Source organism: Vanacampus margaritifer, chromosome 12 (genome assembly GCF_051991255.1).
Source record: "Vanacampus margaritifer isolate UIUO_Vmar chromosome 12, RoL_Vmar_1.0, whole genome shotgun sequence".
Taxonomy (NCBI): Eukaryota; Metazoa; Chordata; class Actinopteri; order Syngnathiformes; family Syngnathidae; genus Vanacampus; species Vanacampus margaritifer.
Window position 1 is genome coordinate 6,805,861 of NC_135443.1, and position 17,175 is coordinate 6,823,035.

The 17,175-nt window shown below is 37.0% G+C and overlaps 2 protein-coding genes across 3 annotated transcripts; one reads left to right on the plus strand and one right to left on the minus strand.

Annotated features, from left to right (window-relative positions):
- Positions 1-2,101: 2,101 nt before the first annotated feature.
- scdb (stearoyl-CoA desaturase b) lies at positions 2,102-7,733 on the minus strand. The gene is made up of 6 exons (XM_077582371.1): positions 7,633-7,733; positions 7,287-7,558; positions 5,914-6,044; positions 5,400-5,605; positions 4,280-4,512; positions 2,102-3,083 (listed from the first exon to the last, which is right to left on the minus strand). Exons 2-6 carry the CDS (start codon positions 7,510-7,512, stop codon positions 2,884-2,886), a joined length of 996 nt encoding a protein of 331 aa, XP_077438497.1. The 5' UTR covers positions 7,513-7,558; positions 7,633-7,733; the 3' UTR covers positions 2,102-2,883.
- Positions 7,734-8,753: 1,020 nt separating this feature from the next.
- cfap36 (cilia and flagella associated protein 36) lies at positions 8,754-17,162 on the plus strand. Of its 2 annotated transcripts, XM_077582368.1 has the most exons (11): positions 8,754-9,131; positions 10,106-10,170; positions 10,442-10,543; positions 10,638-10,752; positions 10,966-11,053; positions 12,072-12,180; positions 12,270-12,326; positions 13,246-13,378; positions 13,449-13,567; positions 14,759-14,926; positions 14,993-17,162. In XM_077582368.1, the coding sequence occupies exons 1-11, from the start codon at positions 9,026-9,028 to the stop codon at positions 15,074-15,076; spliced, it is 1,146 nt and encodes a 381-aa protein (XP_077438494.1). In that variant the 5' UTR covers positions 8,754-9,025; the 3' UTR covers positions 15,077-17,162. The 2 variants fall into 2 exon arrangements, with proteins under 2 accessions (XP_077438494.1, XP_077438493.1); XM_077582367.1 differs by having other exon boundaries at positions 14,759-17,162.
- The last annotated feature ends 13 nt before the right edge of the window (positions 17,163-17,175 follow it).

The window sequence follows — 17,175 nt, forward strand, 5'->3', positions numbered from 1 at the left end:
GCAGGCAGGTCCCTCTCCTTGGAAATCCAACCATTCTGTGTGCAAATTAGGATTAGCACAAAATACTTTCAAGGGATGTTTTTGGATTAAGACTCAAAGGGGAGTCATCCTGATGTTTTTTTTAATGCAATACGACAGAATGTGGCCACTTCATTAGGTACACACGAGTGATTAAAAGGAAATCTAATAATTGTTGTGTTCGTTTCGAAGATCCTACTTTTGAACCGTGTTTGGAAAATGGATGGTTGGATGATAAATATTTTGTTATTGTAAATATATTGGTCATTTATTTGTACTAGGTTACTTGAGTTTTTTTTTTTTTACTTTGGACTCATTCCAGAATTGTAGGACATATTGGGCACGTTTGTTTTTTTTACGGACTATTTATAATATTTTGTTGTGTGCTGGAAAAAATCGGTAATAAATCACCATATATTTTTACCGGTCTAATTCACCCATCAACGATAGACTTTCTTACGAGATATTTTTTTTAGGCGTGTGCTGGTCTATATACCGTTAGATAGGCTACACCATGAAACACATGCTGAATAAATCCTTGACAAGTACAATTTTTGGTGGAAGGGAAAAAAATCGTGGTAACGAATTAATATTTCATGCGCGCGGATTACGTTTTATTTAACCATGTGAAGTCCACTGAGGACGACAGTCATGCGAATATGTGATCGCTCCTTTTGGCTGACAAGTATCCCAATTTGTCCAGCAGAGGGCACTACTGCACAACTCCATTGGCCTTCCAGACGTTTTCTATCACTTCATTTGTCACTATCTGATTATTCCACTGTGTTGAAAACCAACATGTTTAGTTAGTAGCTGCTTTGACGACACAGTGGTTGTACCGTAACCAACTGTCAAACGAGGAATGTCCAACAAACGAGACGGAGCTATTTGAAAAATGCACAGGAAGATAGTGACGCATGTGCACACAATATTTTTTTTTGCGTGTGCGTGCGGCCAACAACAGTTAGCCAGATGACAATCACAAGGTTGAGTACGGGGCACTCAATTAACAAGTGCAAGATGTCCCACAAAAACAAACTGCAATGCTGCAAAAAAGAAAAACCTGCAGTATGTCAAATGGAATGCAACAACAATGATTGTCCAAAGTAATTTATTACCTATAAAGTTGTTTTTACTCTCATGATCATCCACATTCTTTTGAGAATGTGTGTCATTTATTTCTCAATTAACAAAAGTATCAGTTCCAAATAGATCAAATAAAGCAACAATGATACCACACTGTCTATTTGGATGATTTGTGCTTCGGTTTATATTAGTACGTATAGTAAGTAGATCACCTTTGTAAGGCTTAAAATTCCCCACGTGACTCTGAGATGTTTTTCTGCAGCCTGTGTCTGACTGACATTCTTACCTGAAGGTGAACCTTTATCTTCAAATCAAAAATTACAGCATAAACATACATATGAGGGAGAACTTTCTGTGCTTGTGCAGATAAACTTATTGACTCCTAGCGTCCAACCGTAATGCAAAAATTACATTTCATTCATATTAGCCAAAAAGACGTCAAATGTGACGTCAGTTGGTTTAGGTTGCTGAGATGTTTAACAGAAGCAGATAATGAATTGTGTGAATTTGAAATTGGGAGTGAAAACAAAAAGTAGGATAGTTTATTGTTATCAAATCCTCTTTAATCCTGCTTTTTACACCTACAGAAAGTGACAACTGTAGGTTTATCTTATAGACATTTTTGGACATGATTATTGTGAGATGGTAAATTAGGTCTGGTAGTTTTGGGAAAAAATAGGATTTCATCACTGTAAACAAATAGAGGAGTCAGTACAGTTAAATATATTGAATGATTTGACTGTGTTTGTATTATTTTAAACGTGTGTTTGAAGGGAGAGTTTACAGTGTATGTGTTGCAGTAGGTATAGCAAAAGCCACGCGGCTAATTTCATTTCATAATTATCTATCCTTTGTTGTATTTTGTTGTCTGGGAACTGTTTGAAATTGTGAAGAAAAATGTCACCTTTAAGATTCAACACAACCAACCAATCACAAGCACTCTTCAACAAAACCCATACAATGGTATCTTGATTTAAAAAAATAAAGAGAAAAAAAATAAAGTAAAAGTCCACATTTTGTGTTTATTCTTTTTGCTCAAAACACAAAGATGAAGCATTTTTGTTGCTTGCAAAAACATACAATAATAATAATCATCATCATCATAATACAGTAAAAGCTAACTCACAAAATCTGGCTCTTAACCATACACATAATTATCTAAGTTTCTCATCTGGAAACGATTGTTAATAAATATCACATAAATTAATTATTCTGCAATCGACTGCAATTCGTCAACACATTTCACAAATGCCGCACTTAACACCGCACAGTACAAACTTTAATGGGGAACTGTGTCGCAATGAACGCATATCGGTCGAAATGTGGAGACTGCAGAGTACAAGCTAACGTTATCGAATTTAGTTCTCACACTAAAAAAAATGCTAGGTTTGTTTTTCTAACCCACTCACTGGGTGCCATTTTGAGCAGATTGGGTTACTTTTAGCCAAGGTTGGTTTACCGGTAATTAAATTTAACCCAGCAGATTGGGTAGAATCAAAGCTGGTTGCTAGTTTTGTTCTGTACTGAAATGGAAGTAAACTGAATGTAACAAAATGTGTATGTTTTTTTTTTTTACCGCAGCTATACTGATAACCTGATAACCAATTTCTTGGGACATACAACCAGGTACTCGAATCAGTACATCTTATAAAAGTATCAGTAGTAAGTCAGTACTATACAGTGGAAAAGAACAAGACTAAGCCACCCCACTATCCTCTCATCATTGTCAATCTGGTGAAAACTCTCTTAATCATCATCATCAATAATGTGTTGCTACAATCAGCCACTTTTAGCGCTGCCGTCGCCCGTCCGCTGCACGCGGGCCACTATCATCTCCTTGGACGCCGCCTTGCGTTCGCCGGCCAGGTGGAGGAAGCACATGAGGTCGATGAAGGCGGTGGTCAGGTTGAGCCTGCAGCCAAACTCGCTGGTGGCGTAGTCGAAGGGGAACGTGTGGTGGTAGTTGTGGAAGCCTTCCCCTGGATAAGGGACAGGAAGAGTCAAGAATGCTGACTCATAATGGGAATGTTAACAACAAGCAGCAGTTTGGCTAATCGTGAATTATTTTTCAAAAAGTTACGACTAGTGCTTGCTTTAAGCTGTTTATCGATACTCCCAATTCAGGTTTAAGGTCAAACTGAATATTAAAAAAAGAGAATGTAATTTTATGTATTTAAAAAAAACACATACATTTGTCTTATATATAAGTGTGCTAGTTTAATGCTAACACACAATGCAAAACATATTATTTATTCCATTACATATTAGAAAAAAACATACATACGTTTACATAAAAACACAAGATTCAAATAAAAAAAAGCATTGGGAAGAATAAATCATTTTTTACCACTTCTAAAAAAAAAATACAATTTAAATTAACAATTAAATTTCCCTTTAGCCTCTCTATTTACATAAATCACCAAGTCTTCTAAAAATGGTACCTTATATTTTCTAAATATTGGGTTAGAAGGATCTCAATGGTAAATATTATTAATTATTTTTGAAGTTCTTTTTGTAACATAAGCATAGGTTGTATATATAAGTTTAGCATATTTTTTCTCTTGTACAAAAAAATATTAGAGGTGACTAAACAGTTGTGACCGTCTCCCCAATATAGGTTAATGTTAAACTAACACATCATGAACAGAGGACGGCTTCTTCAGTGAAATATTTAACATGCATTTTAGGTTGAACTTGCTAAAATAACAGTACTCGAACGCTACATTTATGGAGGTCTCTTTGCTAGTAAGTGTCAGGCTAGTTTGTTTAAAAGCCCAAATAAACATAAAACAGTGTAAACATTCGAAGAAAAAAGAAGGAACATGATTATTGGATATTTGACTGACATTTGCTACTAAATAGCTCAAAAAGCAATGCGTTTAAATACCCGTTCCATAAAGGCAGAGGTGGCAAATCCAGGTCCAGAAAGTAAAAACCCTGCCACAGTTTGGCTTTAGCCTCAGGTGCTACCTAGCTAGCTCCCATGGTGCTTTTTTACGTGCTAGGGAGCTAGCTAGCTAGCATCAGAGGCTAAAGCCAAACTGTAGCAGTGTGTTTACTTTCTAGACCTCAATTTGTCACCTCTGCTTAAAGGTTTTACCACCACAACACATATGCTAATCATTAGCTAAGCTATAGCATTTTGCTTTGTTTGCTAGCTAACGCGTTTTCCTACCTATGGCGCTGAAAGCGACAATCCTGTTCTCCCTGGGGTTGATGGTGTGGTCGTACGGTCTGTTGCCCCACATATGTGCGGCGCTGTTTACCAGCCAGGTGGCGTTGAGCCCGATGCCGTACCTCAGCATCACGGGCAGGAAGTAGCCCACTAGGAGGGACTCGCCCCAGAAATACCAGGGCACCAACATGGGCACCAGGAAGCACAAGATCAACACAGAGAGCTTGTAGTGCCTGAAATAAACAAAAATAGTAATTAATAGGGCCCAGCGATTATTGCCCTTCAGACATCGACTAAAACAATCGGCCTATTGGGCCAAATGGCCGATTGTTTTCCCCTTAACGTTATCATCGAAGTCGAAGTTTCCGACGCTGTGAAAGTACCCTGAATGCACCATTTTGTTTGTGTAGCATTAGCAACTAGCAAGTGTGTAGCGTATGTTATTCTGGTTATTCTGTTGTCCATAAGTGTCCTTTAAGCTGTTTTAATGACACCCCAGTTGGAGTTAACTGTAAAACTAAACCCACAATGCTGAGAATTACATCCAATGTATATTTAAATACAAAACATTCTTCGCTTTAAAAACATCACTAGCGTAACGCTAATGCTAAAAGCGAATGGAGGTTCCCATTCAAACGCTAACAGGAAGTTAGCATCGACTTCAGGAGTGTTTTTCCTTCAAATAATTAATATTCACACACAAATGCTGTGGGAACACATACCCACAGGTAAGATTAACATTACGCAAAGGCACAGATTCTTCCCAATGTGTGAAAAACTAGTTATTTTAATAGAATTCAATCGCAACGTTCTTCTGAACTCACTTTAAGTGTGTACACCATGGATGCATATGCATATGTAAAGGAAATATTACTACGGGTTCTTGCTAGGGAGAAAATTTATCTTTTGAATATCAGATGACAACTATTCTGGATTAGCACAGCATTCACTGGATACATAAGGACCCAAAATTGCATCTCAGTGTTGACTTCTTCTCTTATTTTAACCACTTTTAACACATGCAAGTTAAAATAAACACAAAGGTAGCAGAATTAAACCACAACTGCACACAGACATAATCAATTTTGACCACCAAAGTTTTGCGATGTGTTCTCCGTACCGTCTTTGGAACATGACCACTTTATCGGCCTTCAGGTCGGACAGCTCCATTTTTCGACCCTTCTCCACGACGTCGGGATGCTTGCGAACCAGCAGCCAGCCGATGTGCGCGAAGAAGAAGCCACGCTTGGCGTTGTGCGGATCGGCGTCCGTCTCCGAATATTTGTGATGGACGCGGTGGTCCCTCGCCCACTCGTAAATGTCGTTCTGCACACGAGAACACTTCTGTTTGCATGTGTTGTTGATCAATGTGTGTTAAAGTAACAGTTATTGTAACAGCTATGCTCATTTTATTTTTTAGCGTTTGCCATAATATGGTAGCATTAAGCTAAGTTAATGGTCTAAATTATATGGTTTGTTTGAATGCAATGGAATCAAATTTTATTGTCATTGCACATTTAGTCCAGGGCTACAAAATTCACACAACACTTACTGCTTGTCCGAAACATAACTGTACAGCAAGCCTGACGGTTCGCCAGACGGCGCCCCGATTTTCTGAGATCAAAGTGTTGTACCTGAAAGGCCATTGAGTTGGCAAGAGCCAGGAAGACCCTGAGGGCCGGTGAAGCCTTGTAGGTTCTGTGGCTCCACAACCTGTGCGCACCCGCCGTCACACCCAAGGCACTGAAGAAGAAGCACGTGGCAGCTATGGGAAAGAGAAATGATCAAGTGTGACTGTTGGGCCGACATCGGGACTGGGCGTGAGGTCAGGTGTGCAAGTTGTTGTTGTCTGCGCGAGCATGCAGGGGCCTTCTGGCAGCCAAAGACGAATTGTGTTGTGGTGCCACGCGCTCCACAATGGAATGTCTATGGGAGTGCTGATTGTGCTTTGTTTTCCACTGTGAAATAATATGCAGCCCAGCATTGCAAAGACAAGGAGGGGGAGGGGGGCAGTCTAGAGACAAAGTGAGGACTGTTCAGGAATTTGTGAAATGCACCGATCGTCTGCTGTATAGGCCGCAAATTCTAATGGATTTATCTGAAAAATCATTTGAATAATGGGGAAAATTTTCAGCATTGAAATGAATTAAGATGCCATTAATTGAATGTAATCTGTCAAAATCTTCAAAATGAGCATGTGCGCAATAAAAATTCATGCTAGAATCATTTTCAGGATGCTAAATTAAACTAAATACAAAAATAAATTTGTGTCCACAATGTTTGGTTTAGGTTTGAGAGCCAATATTATCTTGTTATGGCTTTAATTACGTCCACTGTAGTTCCAAAATATTATTGGTGCCCTTCAACTCCAGTCCTGTAGGTGGCAGTAGTGTGCTTAACACAGTGGTTGGCAACTACCAGGCAACGTTGGCATTTTTGTTCTTAAATAATACTGTTGCATCAAATAAACATTAGTGGTGTAGATTGTACAATATGCACACTGGAGGGTATAAAAAAAATAAGTTTGGCATTTCTTGACAAACAACTTAAAAAAAATACAATAGAAGTATTACTTTTTATTCATATAATAACTGTGCATACATCTTAGGGCTTATTTTTTTAAATCATGTAGCTAAATATCCATTCATACTATACAGTATTTCTAATCAATCTGCAATATGTACATAATGTGCTGAGGTCTTGGCAATATATTTTAAGATCGCTTTTGATTCCCACGGTCACGGAGACATTACGTCAGTGACAATCAAGAGCATGAAAGAAAAGCGTTATTTTTCAAATAATATCACTAAATATATCACACTTGTTGTATATTAATAAAACTATTTATTTCCTTTTTTTTCAACAAATATACTATTATTAGCAATAAATATACAAAACACAGCGACCCAACGTCCCCAAACCTTTGATCTATATGCTACTTGTACTTCTAAGAGTCTGAGTACTTTTACCATATCAAAGCAACATAATGGCTAATCATGGTACTTACTCCAGGCGAGCGTGAGTGCACATGCATCCGGGATGAGGAAGACTCCGTAAAGAGCGCCAGCATGCAGCATCACCATGAGCCAGATGTTCCTCCATACCAGCGTCCTGGGGGGTCTGGGACCTACTTTTGTTTTCTCCGCGTAGGTGTCGTCAAACGCATCCTCCGCCAACACCCGGGACTCTTCCGCGGTGGCTGTGCTCTTGCCATGGGGGCTGCTCTCGGGCATTTGGCTGCAGGGATCCCGCAAACGACAGTTGGCAAAGCACCCGCACCTAGAAAGAAAACAAAGTTTTGTTGACATTTAGAAGAAGAGTTGTTTTTAATTTATTTGGTTGTCTGTGCTCACCGTTCAGTGGTCCAGAGTGGAAAAGCTGTGTGCGCGTGACAATGAATGAAGTCCTCCTTATTATGTAGTGTGCGCGCGCACGAGCGTGTGTGTAGTTCTGAATGTCCTATTGGTTCTTTGCTTATCTGATGTTGTGTGACTGTGCGTGTTCACAACTCTCCCATTAGTTTTACACTTGTCAACAAGAGAACGAAATCCAGGTCCAGACGTGTAGAACGTGTAAAAAGTCAAAATAAACATAAATAAATTATAAATGGCTGTTTTTAGCAGAGGAAGTATGGCTCCCCCTGCTGGCTGACATGTAGTCGAGGATTGCTCTTGTTAATTTGACATATCTAAAGTTTTTTTTATATTAAAAGTTGTAATTATTGGACAGCAGCAATATTTTACAGTAGTTCATTATGGTAATAGCTGATTTTATTCTTGTTGGTTTAAATGGAAATAATATGAAAGATAAATAAATCTTAATAAGATTTAAGATTTTCTTACATCTTTCTGCAGTTTGGGTAAATTATCAAGCCATATTTCCTGTTAAATCTTTTTGTTTGTTTGTTTGTTTTAAGTGTAAAAATATTTTGGCTACCTAACAAAAAATGAGTAGCATTCATTACACTTGTATTATTAGGCGTAAAAAGGTTATTTTATATGTAGGAAAAATATAATAATAAAAAATCTGCTTTTATCTACGACAAAAAGCATGAAAACGTTTTTTTAATTCCTTTATTTAACAAATTGAAATCATGAGCCAAAACATGGCAAAAAATAAGCAGCACAGTAAACTTACAAGTTATTACACACAACAATCTCACAATAACATAGTAAAAAAAACTGAGGGGGAAAATATTTATAAAAAATTGCCAGGGGTCTTAAACTAAGAAATAAAAAGCAAATACAGTGGAAAAATACAGAAAAAAATAGTTTTTGACAAATTTACACTTATGACTATAAACTTAGCAAAATATATTAAAAGATTAATCAAATAATATCCTTTTTCAAATGAATTGTCATAGTAACAAAAAAAAATCTGTAAGGAAAGCTCAAAATGACAACAGATCTTAATCAAGGTGAGTTGCAGAATTGAGAACCAGCGGGTGACGTCACTGTTTCTGTGGCAACCACAGGCGTCAGCAACACCCTGGACTCCAGTGCTCCACGAGTGCGCAGCAATTCTTTTTGCTCCTGTTGCACATAATAAAAAGCCCCCTTTCGCTGCGATTGTAAACGTGTGCAATGGGGGGCTGTTTATGGAGCACAACAATCATCATAAATGCCTGCAAGTGCCGGCTGCGTGTCTCCGTACCGTAGCGAAGCTGGGACGCGTTTCTAGCCCGGAGGAGTGCAGCTCGTCTTGGGCCAGCAGCCGCCGCAACCACCGCTGACTTTTGGAGCCAACATGGCCGAGGACGACAGCGAGTGGGTGGTGGAGAGCATCGTGGGTTACCTGGGAAGCCCCGAATGGGTCATCCCTGTCACGGATTTCATGGAGCACAAATGTACAGGTGAGTTTTAAGGCACATTATGGCGTTTTCTGAGCTTTGTTTACGTTAGCACGGGAGCTACATTAGCCTCCATTGTGGCTCCAGTGGGTGAAGCTATCATTGCGCGTGCAGCGATGTTTATCTATATTAAGATGACATTTTGGCGCCAATTAGCATTGTAATTCAAAATTTTAAAAATATTTCACAACATTTTCATGAGGTATTTGAAGCAATACAAGTGATTAAATGCAGCAATTAATAGTTAAAATTAGGATGAAAAACTCAAGCGTCATCAGCCACTACCTCATGTAGCTTCTATTTGGACTCCGTGGCTGAGGCTAATGCTAAAGTGGGGTGCGAGGTTTATCTGAATGGCAATTGACATTTGGCCACCTAAACGCTAATAATGCGAGTGGATGACTGACATTAATTTGTCTTACATTTGACATGTTGGTGTTGTAGAAAACAAAAAAACAACATTATTTTCTTGAAGCAAAAAAATTAAATAATTACTAGTCACATAAATGCTCAATTATCATTAGCTACTACCTCCATTAGCCTCCATTTTGACTCGTGGATAAAGTTAATATATGCTTTGTTTTACAATTAACACCGGCATAAATTGGCCTTATAATTCAAAATTTAAAACTATTTGACATTTTTTCTCAAATCATCCAAATGAACATGAGGGATAAATTTATCAATTAGGAGTTGAAATTAAAATGAGCAAAAGATTACTACTAGCCACCACCTCTTCTAGCCGCCATCTTGGCTCAGTGGCTAAAGCTAATGCTAACATGATGCTCTTTATAAAGTTAAACATCTTGGTGCCTTTAAGCGTTGTAGTTCAAATTTTAAAGACAATTTTACAACATTTTTAGCCCACTTACTGGATCTGCTAAATCAAACTTATTTTTTATTTTTAACAAAACAAGGTGAATCAAATTGGAATTTGGACACCCTCTTTGACTAATGTACGTGTCGTTACATTTCAGTGTTTGATGATGAAGATGAAAATAAGTTAGCATACACGGAAATCCATCAACAGTATAAAAAGTTGGTGAGTATGGCTATTTGTTTTTTTTTACATGCTAACAAATATGGAAACACACATTAAATAAAAAAAAATTAAAAACTTGATCAACTTGGTACAGTAATAACAAAACAAATGCACTTAAAGTGTTGCTGTCCTCTAAAATACCTTGGCAAATTTATAAGTAAATGAAATACTCTATTATTTATAATTACATAAGACTTTCCCAACCCGTTTAACAAAACTTTTGAGTGCATTTTTTTTCATGTGTACATTCCCATTTTTTTGCTTTTTGTAGGTTGAGAAGCTATTGGACAATTACATGCAGGAGGTGGGCATCAATGAGCAGCAGTTTTTGGATGCGTGCACCTCCCCTTTTGCCAAGTCCAAAACAGTGCAGGTACACAAAACTCCACCTCACCTCAAAACCTGAGACCTATAAATGTCACAAAAACAAGAGAAAGTAAAGCACTAAACTTTTTTTTTCTTTCTAGTCTGTGTTCCAACCAGTCCTGGCCACAGATGACTTCCAAATTTTTCGCTCCCTGATGGTCCAGAAGAATATGGAGCTGCAGCTTCAGGCCCTCCGGGTGATCAAAGAGAGGAACGGTAAATTTGGCATGGCATACGTTTAAAAACTTTATGAACCGATGACAGTTCGTTGAAACCAAAACAATGTTAAGAAAATGAAGCAATTAAACAAACAAGCATGTTGGCAAGACGACATGATAAAATATGAGAGGCTAATATTTCCACACAATAAAAACATACACAGCGAGCGCTAACGTGGTTGCTAAGCTAACCCGTGGCTCCATCACGCAGGAGCACTTCCCGATTGCCTGACTGACGGCGACGACGTGATGACGGAGCTGCAGCAGCAAGAGATGAAGATCCTGCAGGAAGTCCTCAAGTACGTTTTAATGCAGTTACAATAACTCCACCAGTGTGCTCTTCAAACACATAAGAGAAATATCATTTACAACACAAATCCATGTTGCCAAATATCAGTTTATTCTGAATTTCTACATCTGTAATGATCTCCTGTAACGGTGCTGGCCTGCTCTTCTGATGGGATTTAGTGAGCGACATCCTGACCCAGAAGAGAAGTCTACTTTAAGCTACTTAGGCTCAGGCTAATTTCAGTACGAGTCATTGACACTAGTAGCAAGCCGCTACTGAGGAAGAATGAATTTAAAACAAATAAATTTCAATATTTTTAGGGTGAACACAAATCTTGTAAATACTTGATATTTTATATTGAAAATAAACAAATCTATTTTTGGGATTTAAAAAAAAAGCCAAACGTCCACCATCCACTACTTTGACACCCAAACCCTACGCTGAATAGAATTTTATCTCTGTAAGTACTATTTTTGGGGATAAATACTCGTAAATAATCATAATAATAATAAAGGATATTCTTGATTTTTAGAAAGAAAAAAACCATCATAAAATGTGGAAATACATTAAAGTGCTTAATTTTTAATAAAAAAATATATAGAAATAATATAAAATTTTGAGAGAGGGAAATCATGGAAATACTTGATTTTTTATCTTTATTTTATTTTTATTTTTTAAAACATTCTGTTTTGGGTATTAAAAAAAACAAAAAAATGGAGAAACACACACACAAAAATATATATTTTTATTTATTTATTTTTTTTTTTCAACAAAAACAAAAAAGACAAAAATATATTTTTTGTGGGTGACAAAAAGATAAACTCCATCATTGATTATATTTGATTTTTATCAGACGAGGACTTGTGGCGTAATAAGGAACTCACAAAAAGTGGATATACTTAATTAAAAAAACAAACTTGTTATTGCTTTTGACAAAATGAACAACTAAAAAAAAAAAGTTACTCTCGTCATTTTTAAAGTGGAAAAACAATTGTTGTGAGTAAGCGCTATCCTTCTTTCTCCGTCAGAAAGTCCAAAGAGGAGTACGAGGAGGAAATGTCGTGGAGGTTCCTGCTGGAGGAGGAACGTGCGTGTTCGACGTCCGCCGGCGAAGCACAAGATGGCGTCTCTGCCAAGGTAAAACTGCAACTTTAAATTAGACTAGTTTTGCAGGCTGACAGTTGCCAGTGTTGCACGATTGAATGTGTGTTTTTTTTTCTCACCAGGCTGACGACCGAGCACAAACCATGAATGGGAAGAGTGCATCCATGCAGTCCAATCAGGTCGGCAACTGAACAGCAGCACGTTGCACTTTACAAGTTAAAATATAGTAGTAGCACAGCAAGTTTTCATCAAAAACAAAATTTTATTTTTTTTATTCCTTAAATGTATATTATTAAGTCACTGTAACATTATGCACAGTATTAACAATAGGAAAATGTACTAAAATAATGATTATTTTAAAATGTGTTGCACATAAAAGTTAAATAAAAATTATACCTAAATTAAAGTTGAAATAAAAAAAAACATGTTTTTCAAGATAAAAAGAAAAAGAAAATCCAAATGTGTTTAAAAATCAAAAACACGGAACTGTATTTGGGCAGTAATTAATTTGTGCACCACCAGAGGGAGCCCAAGAGTCGTACTTCACTGAGTATCACTGCACATTACCCGCCTAATAGATGGGAAGGAAGAATAATTAAGATTTGGGGGGGATAAAAGACAAACCTACCAATAATTGTATAATCCATTTTCATCGTCCCAAAAAAAACTTAATTTTTTTTTTAAAAAATTATTTGTAATTTTTTTAATTCACATAAAAAAAACAAGAAAGAATAAAAAAAAAATGTTTTTCTTAAATATATATAATTTAATACAAATAATAAATAGATACATGCTTTTGTTAGGACAGTGACAATAGGTATTACATATTTAAACCAATAAACTGAATAATAATACAACAATTAAAATAAAAGATGCTTTTATTTTATTGTATTGTTTATTTTGATGAATAGATTTAATTGTTTTAATTAAAATGGCTAATTTTCAGATGAAAAACTTTTTTTCAAGTAACAATTATAAAACATACAATTTATTTTAATTTAAAAAAAATCACTAAAACCTTTTTTTTTAACTCTTTTTTTTTTTTTTTTTTTTTTTTTTAACTACAATGACACAATACTTGATGTGTTTTCCGTGCAGGTGAATGGCAAAACATCCCAAAACGCTGACAGCAAATTGGCAGCCACAGCAGATGTGAAGCAAGTAGAAAAAAGCAGCTCGTCCTCTTCTTCTTCGTCTTCTTCTTCTTCTTCGTGTCATACAAGCGCTCCTGGTAAAAGCAGCAACATTTGCGGCATACGTTGATGAAACATGTTTTATAATATGAGTGAATGCGTGCGCAGGCGGCGTCAGTGCCGGCGTGGAACCCCGAGTCCTGCCGCCCGTGAGAGTGCCCGTCAGCGTCGAGCAATCTTGGCTGGAGGAAGCGCACAGGGAGGCCGGGTTCGATCAACCTTACACAGTGAGTCCGCTGGGGTCGCTTTATTGAGTAATGAAAAGGAAACCAAAAAAAAACGTAATCACTTGAATTTGCCAATCTAACACATCTGAAGCTATCAAGATTTCAAAAAATTATTTTATCTTACTGAAATTATTTGTACATTTAAAAATATACATTTAATATTACCGGTAATCCTTACAATCAAAATAAATGGTCTCTAATACTTTATATTGTCATTCAATTTAACTGAATTTAAAAAAGGCCAAAACAAATCTGGCAACAACAAAAAAATCATACGCACGTTATATATCTATTTTTTTTCCTTTTCTTTTAGTCACATTAAAAGTGACAATTGACTATCACCTATAGTTGGTAACTTAAGTTTAACCTAAGTTTTCTAGCTTTTTCTAAATAAAAAATAAAACATTTAACTTCATTTTTATTTTATTTTAACAATTATTAACAATTTGTTTGTAATGGTGAAAATTATCTATAAAAAAAGCTATTTTTTTAAATGAATGAATGATTAAAAAAAAAATCTGAAAGCCTGTTTTTTTTTAAATATTATTCAATCAATCAAATGATCAATTCAAGATGAACAAATATTGTGATTTAAAAAAAGTCAAAACAAATCTAACAAAAAAAATAAAATTCATATGTACGGTATATTTCGTTTTTTGTGTGTGTGTGTTTTTTACATTTAGTCACATTTAAACTGACAAATGACTAACACCTATAATTTGGTAAGTTTTTCAAGTTGTGTAGCATTTTAAATTAAAAAAAAAACTTATTTTTTATTTTCTTTTAACAATTATTAGATTAAAAAAATATTCTGAAACGATTTGTTTGTAATGGGGAAAATTATCTACATAAAATACTATTTTTTCTTTTTTACAATGAAACCTGAAAAACGAACAATTAAATGAATTAATGATTTTTATCTGAAAGCCTGTTTTTTTTATTTTCTAAATAAAAAAAGGTTCCTAATATTAACATTTAGTAAGGTAAAAAGGGACACAAATCTACAACTTTTATAATATATGCATTTTTTTAATTAAAAAAATGTACATAAAAAAAAAATATATAATGCAATACAATAATAAACATACATTTAAAAAATGAAAATAGGGGAAAATCCGATGTATTCTGAGAAGTAGAATGTCGACCACAAACCCGATACGACGTCTGTCCAAATCGTCCTTGTCCTCACAGGAGCTGTCAGCATCGCAGCAGGAACGTCTCCAGCAGAGGGCGTCCTACTTACGAGAGCAGCGCGACAAGCTGCACGCTCTCAAAAAGGACCGGACCGCCAAGCAGACCCCCGCGCCCGATCAGGAGGCCCCTTGCCCTCCCGCCTCACCCGCACCTCCTCCGGCTTCCGTGAGTCCCATCAGACATTGCGCCGGGCGTTCGCCGATTTTGATGCTAGCTTCTTTTTTTCCCCAGGAGATTTCTACGGAGGAACGCAAGAAGTTGCAGAAGAGAAAACACCTGGCAGACAAATTGAAGGAGGAAGTCATCAAGAAATGAGCTCTGTGTGCAATATGAATGCAGTTGCATGTATTTATTTATTTTCTTACAAATGGGAACGCTCACCTTTGTTCTCCTGTTAGACGCAGTAGCCTCACAGAGATCTTCCCGGATGAGACGAGACGATTTCACGCTGCCTTTGGCGTAAACGGTAGAAGTGATTAAGTCGCTTGGCCCTTCCGGAGTGCGAGTCGACACGACCGTTGCGGGTTAGCACATTCGGATAATTATATACAGAATGGTGACAGTTGATTTCGGAGCGGGACGACCAGCTGGGGAAAAGACAGATTAGATGCCAATTTTACCTGGCTCCTCATACAATATTAAATGCCGTATTATTTTTTTTATTGAACCACAAAAACATGGCACAATTTTCAAGGAAGATGAAACGGGTGAGAATAATGGAGTGTGTAAATGTAAAATTCTACATTATAGTTAAGTTTTATTGACCCCCCCCCCCCCTACCCCACAAAAATTACTGTATGATATTGGGAAAATATGAGATAGGGTTGTTGAGTGTTGCAATAGCAGTATTAAACGTACCTGGCTAGCTAAACGCCATTTTTATTGCCTAATAAAATATATTTATTACATGGAAAAATAAGTAGGCTCAATAAGTTCATCTAATTAATTGTAATAATTGTATATCTAATGCCCCGAGATACTGTTCACTAAATTGGACAGTAGTTAGGTTTCCATCCAATTGTTTCGAATTTTTTAAGCGAATTTACTGAAACTGCGCAAAACGGACATGCGATTTATGCCCGTTACAATCAGTTTTTTTTTTGCGAATATTGAGGGGGGACTCCGCCGCTGTAGGTGGCGGTATACACCATAGAGATGTGATCCACCAGTAATTAAAGAGAAGAAGACCATGAAGCAGCTGTCCGTACGATGACGTATGAGTTTGCTTTTGTAATTTTTGATTATTTCGTTTCTTTGCTGTTTTCCATCTAAAATAGCATTAATATTCGCCTCTTTAATTAAAAAATGATTTCCGTTTCGTCAGCCCCCCACTCCCCCCACCCCCCACCCCCCAACATACTGTAACGAACTAAGTGGTTGTGTGTGTTCTGGCGTTGCCATTTATGTTGAGCATTATTATGTCTGACTATTAGTGAACGCAACACAGGTCTTCCGGGAGGGAGGGCACGAGAAGTGCGGTTTGGTTACGTGTGTTGTTGGTTTGTTCTGCTAGCCTCGTGAGTTGTACTCTGTTTTCTGGCGTCGGCTACGGCTAACAGTGGCGTTTTGTTGGGAGGAATAAACGAGTGACAACCCAATCAACATTTGCTGGTGGCGTTCTTACGTAACGTTACAATACCTGACTTTATCGTTCGACATTGCTTTGGGACTACAAACGTACGTGTGACGTGTATCCGGTCTTGCGCTTATTCGCATTTTTCTTTTTTTTCCCGATACGCTTCAAAATCCACCCCCTCTAAACGTAAAAACTTTAGTGTGTGTGCAAATTTTGGGCCCCTTTTCGGGCGGATGGAAACCCAACCATTGTTCGCTTATTGGATAGCGATGCAATGAAAGTATTAATGTATCGCACGTCTTTGCGATATGCATATCGCACGTGCCATTATCGCCATATTTTGGGGGGTATATCGTGTAAGCCTAGTATATATCACATATGCCATTTGCAAATACACAAACAGTGAAGAGCTCAAATGCCGACTTAGATGGGCCAGTGTGAACAGCGGCTGACTGTTGTACAAAAATATGTCAAAGTACGTGTGTTAATTAAAAAGCATGTTTGCCATTCCTTGCTCGATAAACTTGGACCTGCCTATGTTAGTTTGAATCATTTCACAAAAACAGCACCGTGTGAACTGCATGTAGAGCTTCCGTACCATAATGCAACAACTGTTCCTGCATCACAATCTGTTAGTAAATGTTCAGTGTCCTGATGTTATGTTGTGATAAGCTAGTGCTTTTACGTGTATCTTTTCGTGCATAATGGGAGCCAATGGTGTGGAAATGTAAAATAGCTTAAAGAAGTCATGATGCACCATCAAGTACCCATGCAATACTCGATCGATATACTATGCTCTTGAATAAATCACCTTTTGTAAAAGTGGACCGTGTCATGT

Excerpts from the sequence above, each read along its gene's own strand:
- cfap36 (XM_077582367.1), top strand. The coding sequence starts at position 9,026 with ATGGCCGAGGACGACAGCGAGTGGGTGGTGGAGAGCATCGTGGGTTAC. Across the intron at positions 9,132-10,105 it reads CATGGAGCACAAATGTACAG|TGTTTGATGATGAAGATGAA; the intron begins GTGAGTTTTAAG and ends GTTACATTTCAG. Across the intron at positions 13,568-14,758 it reads GGTTCGATCAACCTTACACA|GAGCTGTCAGCATCGCAGCA; the intron begins GTGAGTCCGCTG and ends TTGTCCTCACAG.
- scdb (XM_077582371.1), bottom strand. The coding sequence starts at position 7,512 with ATGCCCGAGAGCAGCCCCCATGGCAAGAGCACAGCCACCGCGGAAGAG. Across the intron at positions 6,045-7,286 it reads TGCACTCACGCTCGCCTGGA|CTGCCACGTGCTTCTTCTTC; the intron begins GTAAGTACCATG and ends TCTTTCCCATAG. Across the intron at positions 5,606-5,913 it reads CCAACTCAATGGCCTTTCAG|AACGACATTTACGAGTGGGC; the intron begins GTACAACACTTT and ends TCTCGTGTGCAG.